Source organism: Stegodyphus dumicola, chromosome X1, assembly GCF_044657685.1.
Source record: "Stegodyphus dumicola isolate Sdum_Otavi_A_Nest chromosome X1, ASM4465768v1".
Lineage (NCBI taxonomy): Eukaryota > Metazoa > Arthropoda > Arachnida > Araneae > Eresidae > Stegodyphus > Stegodyphus dumicola.
This window is the reverse complement of record NC_140780.1, coordinates 18,630,556-18,650,091: the sequence shown is the minus strand read 5'-3', so window position 1 is coordinate 18,650,091 and position 19,536 is coordinate 18,630,556. Positions and strand designations below refer to the sequence as shown.

Genomic DNA, 19,536 nt, shown 5'->3' with positions numbered 1-19,536 from the left:
GTCTGCGCTGTTTCATAGAGCCGCTAGTTTGCATCGTATATTTTCCATGTTCGGTAGTATATATTCGTGGGAACAGCTTTTTTCACTTATGAAACGGCCAGGAGAGGCAACAAGGCCGTACACAGAAACTTCATCCTGCATAAAAAAAAGAAACACTCCCTGAGAAGTTTGACGCTAGCAGACTGTGCATCATCTTTTTGTTTTTAGCCCAAAGGGTCATTAATTTCAATTTGGAATTTTGCGTTGATTTACTATAAACGTCGGTTTACTTTACAAATTGTTACTACCAAATATTAGAGCCCTGAATCTGCATGAATGTATATGTTTCTCGCGCTGCGAAAAAACAACAGTACCGTCAAACAGGGTAAAAGTATCGTATAAACAGGGTAAAGTACCGATACTTTTACCCTGTTTGGGGACAGTAATAAAGATGGTCTTTCAGTAAAATCTTCCATTCATCATGCTACTCAGTTCACTTTTGAACACGAGATGTGCAATTCTCTTCCGTTCCTCGACATTTTGGTCACACGTAACGCATCCAACTTCAGTACTACGGTTTACCGTAAACATTCATTGGTTTGCCTTCCACCCCACTGCAAATCATGTCATCCGACTAAATAAAAGTTAGCTTCATTTTATTCCTTTGTTTTCCGTGCACTTCAAGTCTGCTCTTCCAAATTAGCTCTGGATCAAGAACTAAATTAGCAATAGCTATTGGCAGGGGCTTTTCACCCAACATTATTAACCAATCAGTTGAAAAGTTCTCAACACACCAAAAGGCACACTCTTGTTTTAGGAGATGATCAGAATTCTATTGTCATTCCTTTCTTTCCATCTATAAAATTGCACGTATTTTACAGAAATTAACTTTTGGGTTGTTTATTCTCCTATCAATAAAATTCCGGGTTCCATACTTAAAAACCCCATTCCGGATATGAATTCCTGGGGTATTTACAGGATTCCTTGCAGTGTGGTTTAATTTACATTGGTCAAAGTAAGACAGCCTTAAAATTTCGCGTTAAGGAACATGAGGCGTATGTTAGGAAAAAGAAATCACAGATGTCTTCTGTTGGTCTGAAAATCACACTTTCCATTTTTCTGCAGCCAAAATTATTTAAAAAACATCTTCAATTGGCAAATTAGATTTTCTAGAGACGTTTCACATTCAAAAAATGTTTCTGTTCTAGTTAACGACCCTAATTTCAATCCATCTTTACCTTCAGCCCTTCAGAAAATTGTTTTAGTTTTCTTGTTTCATCAATAGATGGCGCTAGTAGCTTAACTCCTGTCCAGCCATTCTTATCACTATATCTTATCTCGTTCATTTGCACTTTGGCAGCTGAGGTTGTTGGTTCGGTAAAACCATCGAAATTAGTCCTGTGAAAATTTGCAAATGCAAAGCTGATTTCTGTTGTTTGACTTCTAAATAAATATTTGTATGACGCGCTATTTTACCTTAACATCATAACTTATTTAATACATGCATTACTTATTTAATGCAATTTATGTAAACAATTTATTTAAAATAACAATATATAGAAATACGTTGGAAAATTGTTTATTATTAAACATACCGGAATACGACTTATTATTTTATTTAAAGCAATTTTGTTAGCAATTCATTAAGACTATATATATAAACATACCGGAAAATTCAATTTTACAGTCTCTCTCTGGCAGCCCCAATTCAGCAGTTGCTGCTAATAATGCTTCAAACATCAAATATAACTTCTCATTCCATTCATTGTAGAATGAAAACAGTAAGCATATTAAATACTTTACAATGAAAAACCACTTAGTGACACAATGCAATTACAAAAACCAGTGTTACTCCGTTAACCGTCTGTTTTTTTGCACATGCGCAGAACAGTAGTCATTTGTTCCTCGCCCATGCAAAAACGTGCCAAATCCTCTTTCTCACCAAGGCCATTATAGAAGTACTGCAAAATCTTCTATTTATAAAATTATAAAACGAAGGCAAATATTTTTCACAAACTATTCACTATTTAAATAAAAAATATACCTTGCAATCTTAAATGAAATGCTGTTTTAAATTATCTTTTCAGTCCTCAAATATACTTATTACTTTCTACGATTTCGTATCCTTTATTCAACAGAGAACTTCGTCATTTGTAATATGTCAAAAGTCTTTAATCCGGACTCGTTGGGACTTTGGCGATTCCGGAATATAGATCTGGTAAGATGGCAAGCAGAAATTATAAAATTAAATATATGAAACCGTAATTTATGAAATAAAGAGCAATTATGATCTAAAGGGTATCAAAATTTATGAAAAAAAAAGGATTAATATTTATTTGTTTACTTTATTAAACATTTCTTTCAACGTGCGCATGCGTAAAGCATATATTACGTATAGTCGAAATTAGAAAATTGCAACCAGAAAACTATTTGATGTTTATTCGTGATATTTATAATAACGAGGAATTTGATTTAAATCATATCAAAGATGGAGTACATCAAGATGAAATACTACATTTAGTAAGGAATTACAAGCCGAATAAAATAAAAGCATCTGCCCTGAAGATAAGGATAGTGCTGGCAAATCAACTTTCCAGTTCATTGCGTGCCGCGACGTTTCCCCATCCCCCGCAGAGCAGCGTGCAATTGATAAACAGATTTCGGAAAGGTTAGAGAAACAAAGGATATGCCTTTATCCATTTTTTGCAGCAATTCCACTTTTTGTTTGATAGACATCGAAACATGTTTTCGCTTTGTAGATCCTTTGGCAGCTCCAGAATCGGAAATTCTTTTTGACATAATCGAAGTTCAAGCTTACTTTTATAAAATTGCTCTTACAGTCTTCAAAAACTAATAAGCTGGATCCAATTAGAAGATTAAGGTACAACGCAATCTGCAACATTAACTGAAATAGATCATTAGATCATTTTAGCTTAGCTTATACTATCCGTTATACATTAAACGTGCATATGCACATGCGTAAACACATTATGCATTTACGCATGAGCAGAAAGTTTATAGCTTTGAGGTCTGGATTAAAGACTTTTGACTATAATTCAAAACTTGTTAAATTCTACATTACACAATTCAAAATAAATAATTCAAAACTTATGATGGATGCACAGTTCTTACACGGCCAAAATGAAAATTTTAAATTGCGCATGTATGTATTACTTTCATATTTTGACTCAACAGCAACTGGAAAATTAAAAAAAATATTTAGGTCTTTCTTTGTGAAAAATAAATAAAGAAGGAAAATATATTGGCAGGTTATATTTATTTCTATTTACAGTTCAACAATATACACATTGTACATACATATATATGTTACACTAATATAAAGGTTTGAACAGAAGAAAAATACAGTAAAACCTTAAGACAATATGACATCCATCAAAATACATTTTTTCTGACAAATGAGTCATAAATACCACATTTATGTGAATTGCTTTTCACTGAGGTAAAGATATGCACATGGAACAGATCTTAGTCATAGCTCATTATTTATCACTTATAAAACAGCAATTAAAAAAACAATGAGACATTATCCTGACATGTTAGGAAGGAGACAGAGAGAACAATTTAAGAAAAGTACTAATTTTTATTCTAAGTTTCAGGTAAATGAAGCTGCCTGGAGGTAGGGAATCATTTCTGCTTTTGTATCAAATACTATTTACACATTTCTACAATTAAATTTCTTGAAAATAAAATATCAATATTATATATGTTTTAAGCAGAGTAGCTATAATAAAAGACTAGCAAATAATTTTGAAAAATAGTCAGCACAAAAAATAGTCCCTTTTCAAGATGTCATATTGACAGTTACTGGAATATTTCGATGAAATTTTGTTCAAAGCTTAGTTAATTCAAAATATTTTCATATTTTTCTTTTCAGAATTTCTAGCTCTGCCCTGAGCAGCTAGAAGGTAGTCCACATCAAAAACGGGATAGCTGGTATGTGCTAGAACTAGCCAAAACAAACAAGTGTTAAGATCTGAATGACAACCTGACAAAGCCATGGATAGAAAGAGATAAGACCTAATGATCAAAATTTTTGCAACCGGCCCTCACAAGCAGCAGACTTAATTATTTATGATTCTTACTTTTAGGAGTTCATGAAAGAAAGTCTACATACTTACACAAACCACAACACTGAATGATCTTCAAGACCACATCCATGCAGCTGTTACCTGCATCAAGGTAAATGCTTCAGGATATGTGGATGGAACTAGATCAGTATCCTGATGCTGCATACATCAAGTGTTTGTCATTCTGATCAATATTACCAGAAATATTTTGAGTTTAAACAGTTATAAAAATTTAGACAGGATATTCATTTCAGTATTACAGTTATGTCCTTTCAATATCAGGGACTGTTTCTGTGCTCACCCTCCATAGAAGGACACAAACCTACTACATCAGAAAAGAGGCTAAAAAGTAATCATTAGTAAATAAGGTTGATAGATTTAATCAACCAAGCTTTTTAAAAAAACTACTAATTTTGAAAGATCCTGATTAATGTAGTTGAAGTAGTGGTTAAATCTAACTTTAATGAAGACAGTGCACATAATTATTCAGTGATATTAAAATCCATCAAAAAATGACACAATTTAAATTCTGCTTAAAGAATTTTAGAAGCATGTGTAAATTAACAATACTAGTGGTGGTAAAAAATTTTAAATTGAAAAAGCAAGTTCCCAAATTTTTGTATACATAGCATTAAACCAGTATATGATGCATGCACCTCTTAAAAGCAGATAAACTATTCATTAAAAAGATGAGCTCTCCAAGAGTAACAAACAAAACAAAACAAAACAAAAAAAAAAAAATCCAAATTCACAAATATTTTGAAAACAAATTAAATGTATTGTTTCAGATACATTTTACAACTTTCTAGAAAGACTTGTAAGACACATAACAATCTGTCATTTGACTTTTAAATTTACAGATAACCAGGTGCACTGACAGAATAAAGTTTAAAACAAATCGTGGCTGAAATAAGATAACAATTAGCTCAAGAATTGTACAATTACAGCAGCTTATTGATTTGCCAAGTTATTTACTAAAAAGAAATTTTCAGATTTACTGCTACTTTACTTAACAAAAGCTTAGATATATATGAAAATACAAAATTTTAAGAGAAATTATACCTTCCCAAAAATATATAAACAAGCAAACAAAAACTCCATAGATTCCTGCATCTCAACATAAAAATAACTAATAATCAACAAATTTAAATTTCAGCAAAGCCATGATATCATGGTAGCTAAAACCAAATATCAAGATAAGCAAGATGCAAGTATATTTAAATATTTACCTTCTACTGTAAGCATGCACCAAAGTAGTACAGTTACATAGACAGAAATAAATCTCCCAAAACATTAGACATCCCTTATGTTCCAGAAGGTGCATAAAGAGGTACATTAAACTTTTAACACTTCAGAGAGGCATTATTCAGTATATTTAAATATTTACCTTCTACTGTAAGCATGCACCAAAGTAGGTACAGTTACATAGACAGAAATAAATCTCCCAAAACATTAGACATCCCTTATGTTCCAGAAGGTGCGTAAAGAGGTACATTAAACTTTTAACACTTCAGAGAGGCATTATTCATTACAGTTACATATACTGTTCATTACAATATATGAATATAAACATAATAGCATGTTGCCTACTGATAATGTCTAAGATTTTTACTTATCTTTAACATCATGAAAATGCAATATACATTAGCATGAGAAAGTGCACTCTTTCAAGAGTTACTTCCCTGTAAGTCTTAATAATATTTTCCATCTAATACCCCATAATACATTGCCAGCAAAATTTCAAAATTCTACAGGGTATCTGTAAAATCTTAAACCATTTTGATTAAACTTGATAAAATTGTTTGAATATGTTTAATTTTATTACAAAACATGAAGAATATAACTTAATTAAATTCACAGAAACATGACCTTTTAACATTTGAAGTAAAACATATTTTATTCACAATGCTACATTTTACACAGTATCTTCATATGCATAGCTTTTTGAGCTATGTATGAAAAACATTCAAAGCTGTATAACTTTTCTCATTATTTTAATATTTTCACATTCCAGCACTTCTTTTTAAATTCCCTACTGTATATAATCCTTCCCTGTAGAAATTATTACTTATCATGCTTGGGTTAAACAGTTAGTGGTTACAGATGAATGAATCAATTTAGAATCAATACCTGTGCAAACAGTATTTCGCAAGTCTGTTGGTCTACCTAAGCATCTTTCATCTGCACCATTGCTTTTCTCAGAAATGCATCAAGAATCAGCCAACTGGTGTTACTGAAGCAACTTTTCAAAACTGACATTTAAATCTGACATGATAAAATTCAAATAGGTGTGAGGAAATTTTATTGTACTGTATAGATATATTTTCACTTTACTTAAATATCTCGCATTTTTCTGTTTATATTATTTTATACTCAAAAAAGAACTACTGGAAAAAAACTTTTTTAAATCAAAATTTCTTTTTGAATTTAGCTCAAATTTTATTCAACAGGAAAGAACTAGTTTTCTGGATCGATTGCAGTTTAAAAGAGGTGTATAATTTTTAATATTTTGTTTACTATTTTTAATGCAAATGTTCAAGTTTTAAACTGTAATCTGAAATTCAATGACTGCAATTTATACACAATTTACACCAAATCATACACAATTTACACACATGCACACAAAAACATTCTAAGCTGTATCACTTTTCTCACTATTTTAATACTCCAGCACTTCTTTTTAAAGTCCACACTGCACACCTTCTTTCTAAGTAGAAATCATTACTTATCGTGTCTGGATAGTCATTCTCAAGCAGTTAGTGGCTGCAGATGAATGAATCAATTTAGAATCTATACATGTGTAAACAGTATTTCTCAAGTTGTATTAATAATATTAACTATTGTGCAGCAAACTAATAAGTTTTATGCTCAGGCTAAGACAACCAGAATAAACATTTTCTTAAATTCAGTGGATCACAGGTCTAAATTTGATATTTGATTTCTAATAATATAAAATATGGATCAGCAGATAAAGAAAATACCTTTAGAAGCACTACCCACTCCTCTCCAAGGGGGGGGGAAGCATTCATTGAATGAGGTTAAAGAAATGCTTATTCTACAGGTCTTACAAAATAAGTATCGCACAAATTATTTACTGTTAGATGTTATGCTTTTCATTTCCGGTGTAGAACACAGATACACGTCCAAGTACACAGGCACTAAAATGTACCTACACTGATTTGCAAAAATAAAGAAATAGAAAATAAAAAGAATCTGCTGTAAATATTTTAAAGAATTCAAATTTAACTAAATCTATACATATTACTGTGTTTATTCTTTATTCTCTCTCCCATTTTCCACTAACTCTAAACATAAGATTTCTGACAAGACATTTTACAAGAACTTAACAGACTGAAATGTATATATGAACATCTATGTTAATATTACTGTACTCAATATTTTAATAACAGTTACAGCTACTGCCTTGATTTTACTTTCATACTGTATGTTGGAAGCACACTGAACCATGTGCATAAACAGAACATTTTATATAAGTACAAATAAAACAGAATATTTTGTACAAGTAAGATACGATAAGTTAGTCTTGTACAAGTGCATATCTACCTTACCTTTACTTCCTAAAAGAAACATGAATTAAGTAGAAACAGGAATGAGGTAATGGATTGCTATGAATGAACACCTTTGTGCAACTGCGAATTCTTCAATTAAAATAAAATCATACTCGACGAGTTACATCAGAGAGGCCAGTAAAAAAACAGTATATTCTGCCTTACCTTGTCAAATGGCAAGATGCCATCCAAAAGGGTTTACTACATGAAACTGGTTGCTTATCAAATAACAAAATCCTATTAACTATGCCATTTTACAGAAACACAAAATTACTAGTATTTATGTTATTATGTTAAGCCAAATCCTGAAATCGATAGTTACAAAGTTGTTATCTTTTAATTCATGCAAACTAGAAACAATTTTGCATTGTGATGCTGTTAATTTTAAGACTACTAAATAAAATATAAATATTTTTTAAAAAAATAGCCACTATCTTATAAAGCCACACATTTTTAACCATTTCCTGGAAGACTTTAGTAATTTATTTATTTAATTTATGCTTCTTTTCTTTTAGTTACAATAGATTTTAACCATTATAAACACAATGAGATCTAAAATTTATAAGGTAAATCCCAATTTAGAACACCCAATAATCAGCTCCCATATAATCTCTTATAAATACAATTCATAAAGTAATTACCATATACATATTTTACACTTTATAGTTTTCATGCAAAAATTTGAAAGCAAGCAAAAATGCTATAAAACTTTGATTTAAAGCAAATAATAATTTTCCACTGCTTTGGTGAAACAAAATGTCAGCTCCACAACAGCAACAGCTGGAATAAATGAGCTTTGAAAATCTTTTAAAATAATTAATTCAAGCAGTAATTTGATAATATTCCCAAATGGGATTAAACTGCAATTCTCATTTGAAAAAACAGTGTTCAGCGTGTCCTGCAATTCACACCAAGGCTAACAGCTGACTACTTTTTTCATCAATCAAGTGATCCAGGGTTCAGACTTGTCATTTTTCTAGTATAGATTCCCGATGGGCTTCATTTGCATTTGAAATAAGCGAAAGAAGGTATCTCCTCTGTCGAGAGGGGGAGGGGGACTTCCTTTTCCCATTAAAGTATGTTCTGGTTTAATACTTATTCATTATACAAGGAAAGGAACAGGTATACAAGTACATCACATATAAAATAGGAACAGTGAATAAGATTAACATATTTAAACAAGCATATATCACGGGAACAGAAAGACACAAACAAAAAATAATACAAGATGATATTTTTTAAATTACCTAATAATACTATTTAGTTGCTTAAGTTACTCATATGCTGCAGTCAGTCAATTTATTCTGACAAAGCATGCATTGGGGACAGAATAAATCTGAACATATACTGAAATGTTATACATTAACAAGTTCACATGCATTGATGAAGAATTATTTGTAACCCACATGATTTTTAAATCATCACATTAAAAAATGTTTCCAAAATTTCTTTATGGGTTCATAAACTATAAAAGATTTTCTAAAAGTTTTGTATCAGTCAATAGCAATAGCTTGAGATTTAATTATTGCGCATATATATATATATATATATATATATATAAATTTAACAAACATTCTTTATTTGTATAAATTTAAAGTTAATAGAAATTGAAATTTTAATTGCATAAAAATAAATGATAACTGGGAAAAATATATAATATTCCAAAAAATTAATCTTAAAAAATTTCTAAGACTAAATTAATTTGCTCTAGTGAATAACTGTTGTGCAGGCAGGAGACAGATCTTATCAAGGGGAATTTGCCTCCAAACCTAATTTTTTAGGCTTAATTTTTTGGAATATTATAAATTTCCGATCAATGACAATGATTACATGTTTTTAATTTTTCCTTTTACAATTGAAATTTTATTCTTCATGATGATTTAACTCCAGTCCCCGTTAAAACATTATTAACATTTTGCTTTCAAATTACTTCAAAACATCTTTCAAAATATAACTTACCAGTATGGATTCACTCTTTTAAAATAATTCTACTTTAATTAAACTTAGGAGATAATATAATCAATTAATCAATACTGTTTAGGAAATAAATTTCCATGGTTGTTAGATACTTGCACTGAATTTACATATGTTCTCAGAATTTAAATGATATTGTAAATTAGTTCACAGCAATTATCATATATTTGTATAGAATTAAATTTATACGAATAAAGAATGTTTATTAAATTCAAATTTCATTCCTTGCAGCAATGGCACAAGAGAATTATTTAAATTTAATTTAACTTTATTATTTATTCTTATATATATATATGCTTTTAGCTATATAGTCATGCTGAACACTGCTTTTTATTGCTGAAAATTTTGTTGTAATACAACCCTTGAAACAGCACGAATAATCTTTTTTACAAATACATTGTCAAAGAAGTAAATCAGAAACTTATCCCTTTGCACTTCGTTGCCATCAATAATGTGATATTCAAGAATGAACTTTAAATCCACTGTTGCTGCTTTGGTGACATGCTTGTTAGAGATAACAAGCTAAACTAGTGAAGTTAATCTTATTTACGCCAGGAAAACCTGTATGCATATGAATGATTGTTTTGAAAATTATCACATTATTAACAAATTACAAAACATAAAATTTTCATTTTGTTGAAGATTTATAAATATGAATTTGTTTTATATAATGTAGCTAAGGTACAAATATTTTATTTCATTACAGCAACCATATTTTTTATGTTATATATGTACACTTGTAACTAATATAACGCTGAAGTTGTTGGTGTACTACATAAGTCAATACGCTGAGAGCAAAAGGTTAAAAATGCATGTGTTTCTTTTTGCAAACATTGCACATCCCAAAGTACAAATGATGATACATGACTACTGTTACGCCCTTTGAATGCAATGGGGAAAATGAAAGTTCTTTCATTTACAGGAATTTTTTTGGATGAAGTATAACACCTGGCAAAATAAAGAGAATATTTTCCAAAAGGTAAACGAACATATAAAAATGTTAAGTTTCAGAATATTAACAATAAACATTAATGATGAAATTAAAACCTTGTATTCAATCCTACCAGCTGCTTACTATTCATTTATTAGCATTATAATTTGAAATAATTATTTAACCTTTCGTTCATTCCTCAAATAAAAAATAAAAAACAAAGAATATCAAGATAAATATGATAAAATATTCATAATAAACAACAGCACAGCAAATTAAAATGAGTTCAGATATGATCAGAAACCATAAGAGAAAAAATTTGACAAAAAAATAACACAGAAATAAATTAGGTTTTTATCAAAAGACAAAGGATTTTCATTTACCCTTTTGAAAACAATTCATTCAACTTTTAATAAATTTTTGAAAAATTCTGTCTAATTAAAATAAGTAATAGATTTTGATGTCGGGATGGTACTCTGCATTATTTCATAGTTTTCCAATAAAGTAATTATATGCGAAATATAACCACGATCTCTAATTTTCAAAATATAAAACTTGCAAGTCTGTGGTATATACATATTCATAAGGTATTGGCAGCTAAAGGCATGAATTCAAAAATTTATATCTTTAGAGATTTTCGTATCAACCTACTAATGCTGTGTATAGAATAATTTGAGAGGTGACTTTCAATTTCACCAAAAACAACCCATCATCCAAAAAAATATTTTTAAAGATATCAACATTTTCACTACTTAAGTGGGTAGGAAAACAGTTTAAGGCACCAGTATAACCTTAATCAGCAGCATTACTGCCCTTACACATGACTAGATACTAAAAATTGAATGGAATGTGAGAAGGAACTTTTCAGCATCTACAATAATTTATGCTTCCAAACAAACCAATAGATTAAAATTTATAGAATAAAAATTCTGCTTTTCATCTCTCCATACACAAAATTCCAGATGACAAAGCATATTATATTGTATTCCCCATAACATAATATACTTAAAACATACTTTCACTCTAATACAACATAAGAATTCAAAAAATGCAATAAAATTTAGTCCATCAAACACATTTTAAGTTTCCTGGCATTTTTCTTTATGCATAGTTTGTGCATTAATAAAATCTAAAATATATATAAACTCAGTTTCTTGAGACATAAATTCAGTACTGAATTACATCTGAAAAATGGGAGGAAATATTAAGACAAGTAAATTACTTTAAAAAAGGGAAGGCAGAGAAAAGAGATCACTAAAAATCTAGATATTATCTGATGTTCCGTAACAAAGAAAAAAATATTTAATATAAGAATAATACCAGAAAATTAAGTAGGAAGTTTAGCATTAATGTATTTAGCATACTTAACATCTTATTAATGATTGGTACTTATGTTAAACATATGTCTGACATAAAAAAGCAAGACAGTATATTCTAGTAAACTTTATGTTAATTTTACATTATTTTTATAACTTCACATAAAATGGATTTGTTTAAAATAGCAAGGAACCTCCATGCTGTATGTCCCTAGGAACCTCCATGTTATATGAGGGTTTTTACACAAATTCTTTTTTTAGTATATTTTTAATATATTATATTAAATAATTTCATTGATACTTAATTCAAAACTTAAGTTCAAGTAAAATTTAAAATCAAACATCAGCATATATGCTTGAAAATTTTTTTAAAAAAATTATGAAAGAGGGAACTAAGTGAATTTGAAAACAAGTGCAATCTTAATAAAAAAAACCTTCTTTTTCAAGCAGCATATGTACTAAATTTTTTTAATCTGCTGTTTAAAAAAAAATGACTAGCTTTAATAATTAAAAAAGGCAGAGATTACTGAATTAAAATAAATTTTATAATTAATATGTAGCATTTTGTAACATTAATGAGCATTTTCATTACAAACATATTGCATACAGCATTCAATAAAATGCCACAAAACTTTAAAAAAATTATATGCAGAAAAGAATTAAAGAAGAATATGCCCACACACAGAAACATGAAAATTCGAAAGAAAAAAAAAAATTATGCAACAACTAAGCACCATAACTAACAGTAACACAATTCAGTATCAAACAACACCACTCATGAGCAAACAGCTACAAAACAAGTCTGTTCTCAGCAAGAGGATTGAAAGTCTGGCAACACATTTGCAAACAGAAATGATACTGAAAAATGAGTACCTTCAGAGGACTTCACATAAGGAATACAGCAAATGTGAGGTTTAAAAGAATATATATATATATATAACCTAAATATAGCTTTATTTCAGTAATATCAAGGTTCAGAAACACAGTTGTAAAACATGGCAGTAATATTATGTGCTTTAGGAAATTGCAAACCAAATAACAAAGGAAAAAAAAATGCATGTAAAATGATACATTTCTGTAAAAAATATACGATTTTCAATCAGCCTGAGGCAGAATAACATTAATTTATGTGTTACAAAACGCTCTTTTAAGAAATGAAAGAATATGCAAAAGATAACATATATTATATACACACATTTTTTTAAAACTTTTATCATAAAGATGGGAGCAACTAATACTAATCTACTTCAGAGAATGAATAAAACGATGCACATAGTTATAGGTACATATTTACAGTGTTATAAACATAAACACTGTGTCAATGAACTAGTTTACTTGTGGACAGAGCAATTAGCCCACTCTTAGCACTGCATTTCAGGCATAAAATTCACATGAGAACTACTGCTTAAACATTTTATTAATACTTCCATTTAGAAATACTGTTTATTAAAATTATTTGCTTAATATAATACAGTTTTATACCAGAAAACAGCAATAAAAATTGAAATTTTGGCAAAAATGTAGTGTTTTTGACCATTTAAAGGACATGTTAGTAAAAACATTAAATAAAATTTTGTTACTAGTAAGGAAATAAACTTCCATTTTTCTTAGTAAAATTTTTGTTTTATTAATCAACACCAAGCTGAGAAATTTTAGTCCCCATTTGTCAAGTTGATCTCTACTGTTCTTTAATGGGATAAGGATAAAGTATTTGCAGCTAGTAAAGATGCCTGGCAAACCGAGAACATTTTAAATTTTACTAAATGTTATCCCATGATTTTCCTAATATACTGTCTGCATAAATTTAATTTCCTGCTGTTTTGTATTCACTGCTACATATATTATTTTCAGTGCATTTTTACAGCAACTCTTCAGATCACCACAAACATTTCCTAAACTGATATGACTATGGCAAATAGGAAGTTACTTAAACCAAGATATTTTATTAAAATCATTCAATCAAATTATCAAAAATTTGCATTTACAACATTAATTGTGACACTTCAAACAAAAATTATTTATGAAATGGCATGATTTTAGTACAGTATATATACATATACCACACTTTCTCTCATGCGTGCTAAAAGATTTGATTGTCCAGTTTGCAGTTACAAACCCATAAATAATTTTTGCCTCTCCTATCAAAAGCCTAGCGTAGATTACAGTATGCATTTTATATGCTATACAACATGCATAATCTCACAATAAAGGAAGCTACAGAAAAGAAAAATGGTTTAAGAGGGGAAGTCATGAAGAGTAACTGCATCCACAGAAACGTACTGCATTTACCTCTCCCATAAGTTCAGATCATCTGTTTCCAAGTTGATTCAGCTGTTTGTAAAGCGTTACAGAATTAAAAAAATATAACACTGTACATATTAGGCTATTACAACCATTAGAAATCTGAAATGAAAAGGGGATGTAAAAATTATTCAAAGGTGCACACATCCATGCACTAACAAGAATACAGCGGAAATATGATTACAACATGACCTCACAACACACCTAAATTTGTAAAATGATTTCTTTAATAAGTTTGCCTGCTAATCTTTCATTATTTTTCTAAATTTCTAAAAAAAAAATTTCCAATGCATTAAAAATAAATGCACATAAGTGGACTAACACAGTTCAAACTTGCATATTTTAGGACTCAACTACATGAGTGTGTGCACACACACATATATATGATTGTGTGCATATGTATTTAATATATTATATATATATATTTAGAGTGTATATCACACAAATATAATACAGCATACATTCTCTCTTTTTTTATACACACACAGTGAACCAATATTTCTTAACAGTATAAACACCGGTACTTTAAGGCGACCATCTCCAAAGAAGACCGAAATTGACTGCAAAAAGGATGGTCATCTTAGAAGGTTTCACTGTATTTTTAGACTATAATTATTAAGTTGGCAAAACTAAATAAATATTTTCACAAATTTTAACAAGCTTTTTAGAGGAAAATATGCCATAAATCATACATAACTGTTTACGATTTACACAGGAGCTGCATAAACAAAAAAGGTCACAAACTATATAATTAATTAAAAGACAAAGACTTTTAATAACTTACATACACTTCCCATAAATGATAAATTTCTTTAATATAACAAAACTGATTGTACCTAAATGTGTAAAACAACAGTGCAAAAAAATAACAATACATTAAATATTTTTGATGCAAAACACAACAGGTAGTGAATTGTTCATAAATAATTATTTTTCATTTAAATGGATTTTATAAAAATCAGGAACAAATTATAAAGATTGCTTGCTTTGTATTGCATGTCTGACAAAAACTATGTTCTTTTACAAAAGAGTTGAATAAGTATTCACACAAAATGCATCCCGGATATGACAACTTTATGCAACAGAACATGATGAATATTTTGAAGTACAGCATTAAGAGAAGAAGGTTTTACTGTATATTTCTGCGAAATGCAGCAAATGTTTTGCACCATAAACAGTTCCTGTGAATTTGCACTTAATATCAAATTGTCTCCTGATCACAGATCTTGGCAGAACAAAAATACCTGCAATAAAGAATACAGAATAATCAATATATAAAAAGGATTAAAATTTTGGTTAATTTTCAATAATTCAAATGTTAAAATGTAACGTATAAGCTGGAAACATCCAAACCTCAGCTGGCTTCCTACTCAGTGTATTTACTGCTATAAAATATTAATAAAGTATAATCTGCGACAAGCAGGGCTTGATATGCTATCATTAATGAAAATGACAACCAGTTCCTGTATAAAAAGTTTCTGATTCTAATGGGACATAGCTAAGTACATTGCATTAAATGCGAATAATCATAAATAAAATAATAAATAGAAAAATAACTAAAACAAAAATTTACTCATAAAACAACCTGAATAAAAAGAAAGGAGACATATTAGCATACTTAAGCTGTTGCAAAGATTTCTTGACAGAGATCACAATTTGGAATGACAGTCATTTAGAGGTTTGGCATAGGTTTCATTTTTGGAGTATTACTTCATACTTTAAAGCAACTTTCACACTTTATACACCATTTCTGGAGATACTAGCTTCTCAATCACAAGCTGCAGATCATTTTCTGACAACTGGAGTACAACAATGAATGTAGTAGCATTTAGTTCTCAGTACATACAAGCTTCCTTCCTCTTCTTTCTTTCTGTATGTATGCGTGAAGTGCAACCCATATTGCAGACGCAAAGCCTTAGCCATATAGAAAATGACCTAGAGATGGGCACCAAGTCTATGCAAAGCTTTGATAGTCTTTTGTGTCACAGACAAAATTTAGTGTAGTCATACTAGAGAAACCATTCTCACAAAGCAGTTGTCTCCTTCTTGAGTAGCTTCATGAATCAGCATCCATCTTTAAATATTTCCACAACTTGACTATGGTCAACCTCCTATTCTTTTTACATTATATGCTAGTTTGATTAAGTTCAAATGCTTCTTGGCAACTTTTGCATATCTGACACAAAATGTAATAGTATTTCTCTGCTTAACACAACAGCCTCTTTAATCTCCATTGTAACACAATACACACTGCACTTCAACTTCTACAGCAAGCAAACTTACTACCACTACAAACAGTGGTAACATAATGTAATGTTAAGAATGCAACACAATTCCTGAGTAAAAAATCTGACGTGTACACCACATGACTTTCTTGTACAGAATATTAAATTATAAGCATTTCTTCTTGCATTTCATTTAAATTTATTGGATTGAATTAAATCTACTTTGTCGATAGCGCATACACCACAACAGAATAAACGCACTCTTTAAAATTTACTATATTTGTTTACCATAGCGACACTTTGGCGCTAGGTTCACTTAACAGCGATACATTTTGTTCAAATTATAACTCAGAATGCACAAAATTTATATCATTTGAAGAATTATCCAATTGTTGCCACATGTTCTATTCAAATACTATAATAAATCTAGAATGATGTATAAAAGATATTGCACAAATGAAATAAAAAAGAAACAGTTTTTCACAGATGTTTCAGTAATTCTCATTAATTCAGTTCCCACTTCACAAAAGGGCAAAAATACATAAAAACTCAAAACATCTATATTAAATATTATGAAGTAAATCTTAAAAACTTATTTCCTCGAATAAATTCCAGAATGTATTAAGCATGATTTAATTCACAATAATAAAAGAAAACGTTATCTTTGTTGTTGTGAAGCTTAGTTTCTCTAGATTGGCAATAAATCCGTTATTCTGCCAAGTTTGCAAATAAGCATGGCCGCCATCGCAAAAATAATTTGGCTTAGCTGCACTTAAACAACTTTTAAATTGTTGATAACTTTAAAAATATTGCATGCAGATTTACTAAAGTCATAAACACCTTAACTGGAAGATAAGAACAACATAATTCAATCATTTTTAAAGCAAAAAATGCACAATTTAGAAGCATATAAAAATAAAGAAACTGAGATCACCGAGTCGGGTAACAGAGTGGATATAAATATATTTATATACGTTTGGTGCAGCCAATTGCAACCAAAATACGAGGTGCACATCTACATGTTATAGCAGTCCTATATACAAAATTTCAACGTTCTGAGGCTACTCGCTTTTAAGTTATGCAAGATACGTACGTATGCACATACAAATGCCACGAAAAATTCTCTTCAGAATTCATTTTAAAGCAGTTTTATAATTTTTTGGAGGAAAAGAGTCTTTTATTCTGTCCCTACGTACAGATGTCACATAAAAACATTGTTAAATTGGATATTTTCATTGAAATATGGTGCCTGAAACTTTTCGCGATTAGAATACTTCCTTTTTACTTAATACAAGGAATTAAAATCAAAAGACTACACTACAGATGCTTTAATGCCAAACCACAGAAGCAACTGAAAAGGAATATAAGAAAAAGAAGTTAAGCACATACATATTCTAACAAAATTAAAGGGTATCAAAGAAAAAATAAAGTCTTAATTATAATAACATTAATTGTTAAGTATTTGGTCTCAAACATCTTATACATATAAAAATAAATTATGTATGTTTATTATATATAAATATGGACACACAAACATACACACATATAACACACATCAATGATATAACCTATGACTTAACGATCTTGTAAAAAAGCTCCGAGTCCCAAGATAAATTAACAAGTTTTCATAGATGATTTTTTACGCTTTATAAACATACAAGATGAACATTAAAATAATTTTTAGTTTAGTTATTTAATCCTTATTTAACATCCAAATTTTTCACATTATCTGAAAGACCAAAACAGTAATTTGTAGTCTCAACCAATTGTCCCATTTAGAAGAATATGTGACTTTTTGTAGCAACCATGTACTTGTTGGGAAATGAAGTTCTTAGAAAAAAAAAAAAAAAAAGAGAAGGAATGCAGTTCATAGTTTTTTAAGTATTTTTTTTTACTGGGACCTCCTTTGCTTATCACAGGTGGCAGTGTATTGTTCCTCAGTGTTGCACAATTGATATATTGATTAGACCTCAGCCCTGCCCCAGTTATGCAGATGGAAACACACCTCTTGGTCATGGATTGAATTTCACAACACAGGCTGAGACAAGTACAAAAGGAAACAGGAAAGTTCATGATGGTTGCAATTAAGAAACTCAAAATGGAAGAAAATATGGGCCCACAGACAAAGAACATGATGAAGTTATTAGGTGCTAGAGCAGAGAATCCATGGTAAATTTCTGCAATATTACATATCTTGATCGACTCTAAATGATTTCACAGTGAAGTGTGTAAAAATGCTACAGCCATAATAAGATTTGGTGGACTATAGTGTCTGTCACAGAGAGGATGAAAAGTGTTCAAGAGGATTAAGAAACACAGCCATATAAGAATTCACAGAGAGCATGCATAACATATTTTAAAATGCTTCTGAATGTTACATAAGCACAATGATGATATGCCAAGACCTCTAAACTCTAGGATTCCAGAGCCGAGCAGCCACATATAAACTGAACCTTAACACAACCAATGCTAGTATCAATTATAATGGTGTAAAACTCAAAAGAATTCTGAGCTTTCAACAATGACAATATGTGCTTTGGAGCAATGAAATCCGCTACAATCTCAGAAAAGTACATGCATGGAGAATATAAAGTGAATGGCACTTTCTAAACTGTATTGTTCTAAATAAACCTGGAGGCAGAAGCATAATTGTTATTTCTCATTGGACTCAGAGCAGAACTGTTTTCATCATTTGCAAAAATAAATCTAATGCTCACTCAAACAGAAAAGGAAAACTTAAAAATCAGTTAACTTACATGTTAGTCTTTTCTTTTCTTCTTGCTTAAAATTTCAATATTGCATTTCGGAAGAGATGCAATTTGCTGCTCCAGATCAAAGCTCCTAAAAATATTAATATTTCGAAGTTTCAAAACATCTTACAAAGTGCTACTACAAAACTGCTTATGGTAATCATACAATGCTTAACTGACAGACTATTTAAAAAAGGGGTTGAATAATACCAATAATATATCTGCATGCAGCAATACACAGAAATTTATATAAAGAGAATTGTAAGCTTCCACAAGTATGCATTTCTTGATCAATTGGTCATATGTGCATGATTCCAATCTAAGAAATAAATCAAATAAAGCTAAATTGTTACAGTCTATCTGCTCACATATTACAAGTTGAGGGCTACTCTGAAAATTCATG

At 29.8% G+C, this 19,536-nt stretch overlaps 1 protein-coding gene across 7 annotated transcripts in view; it reads right to left on the bottom strand.

Annotated features, from left to right (window-relative positions):
- Positions 1–3,237: 3,237 nt before the first annotated feature.
- LOC118185644 (uncharacterized) overlaps positions 3,238–19,536 on the bottom strand; it is a 390,931-nt gene continuing 374,632 nt past the window's right edge. For 5 of the 7 annotated variants that reach the window (XM_085806965.1, XM_085806962.1, XM_085806966.1 and 2 more), the window contains 2 exons: positions 19,140–19,224; positions 3,238–15,402 (listed from right to left, as the gene is read on the bottom strand). In XM_085806965.1, the coding sequence (XP_085663091.1) occupies positions 19,143–19,224 (82 nt within the window). In that variant the 3' untranslated portion in view covers positions 3,238–15,402; positions 19,140–19,142. The remainder of the gene's footprint in view (positions 15,403–19,139; positions 19,225–19,536) is intronic. The other 2 variants (XM_085806964.1, XM_085806968.1) reach the window with 1 other exon arrangement.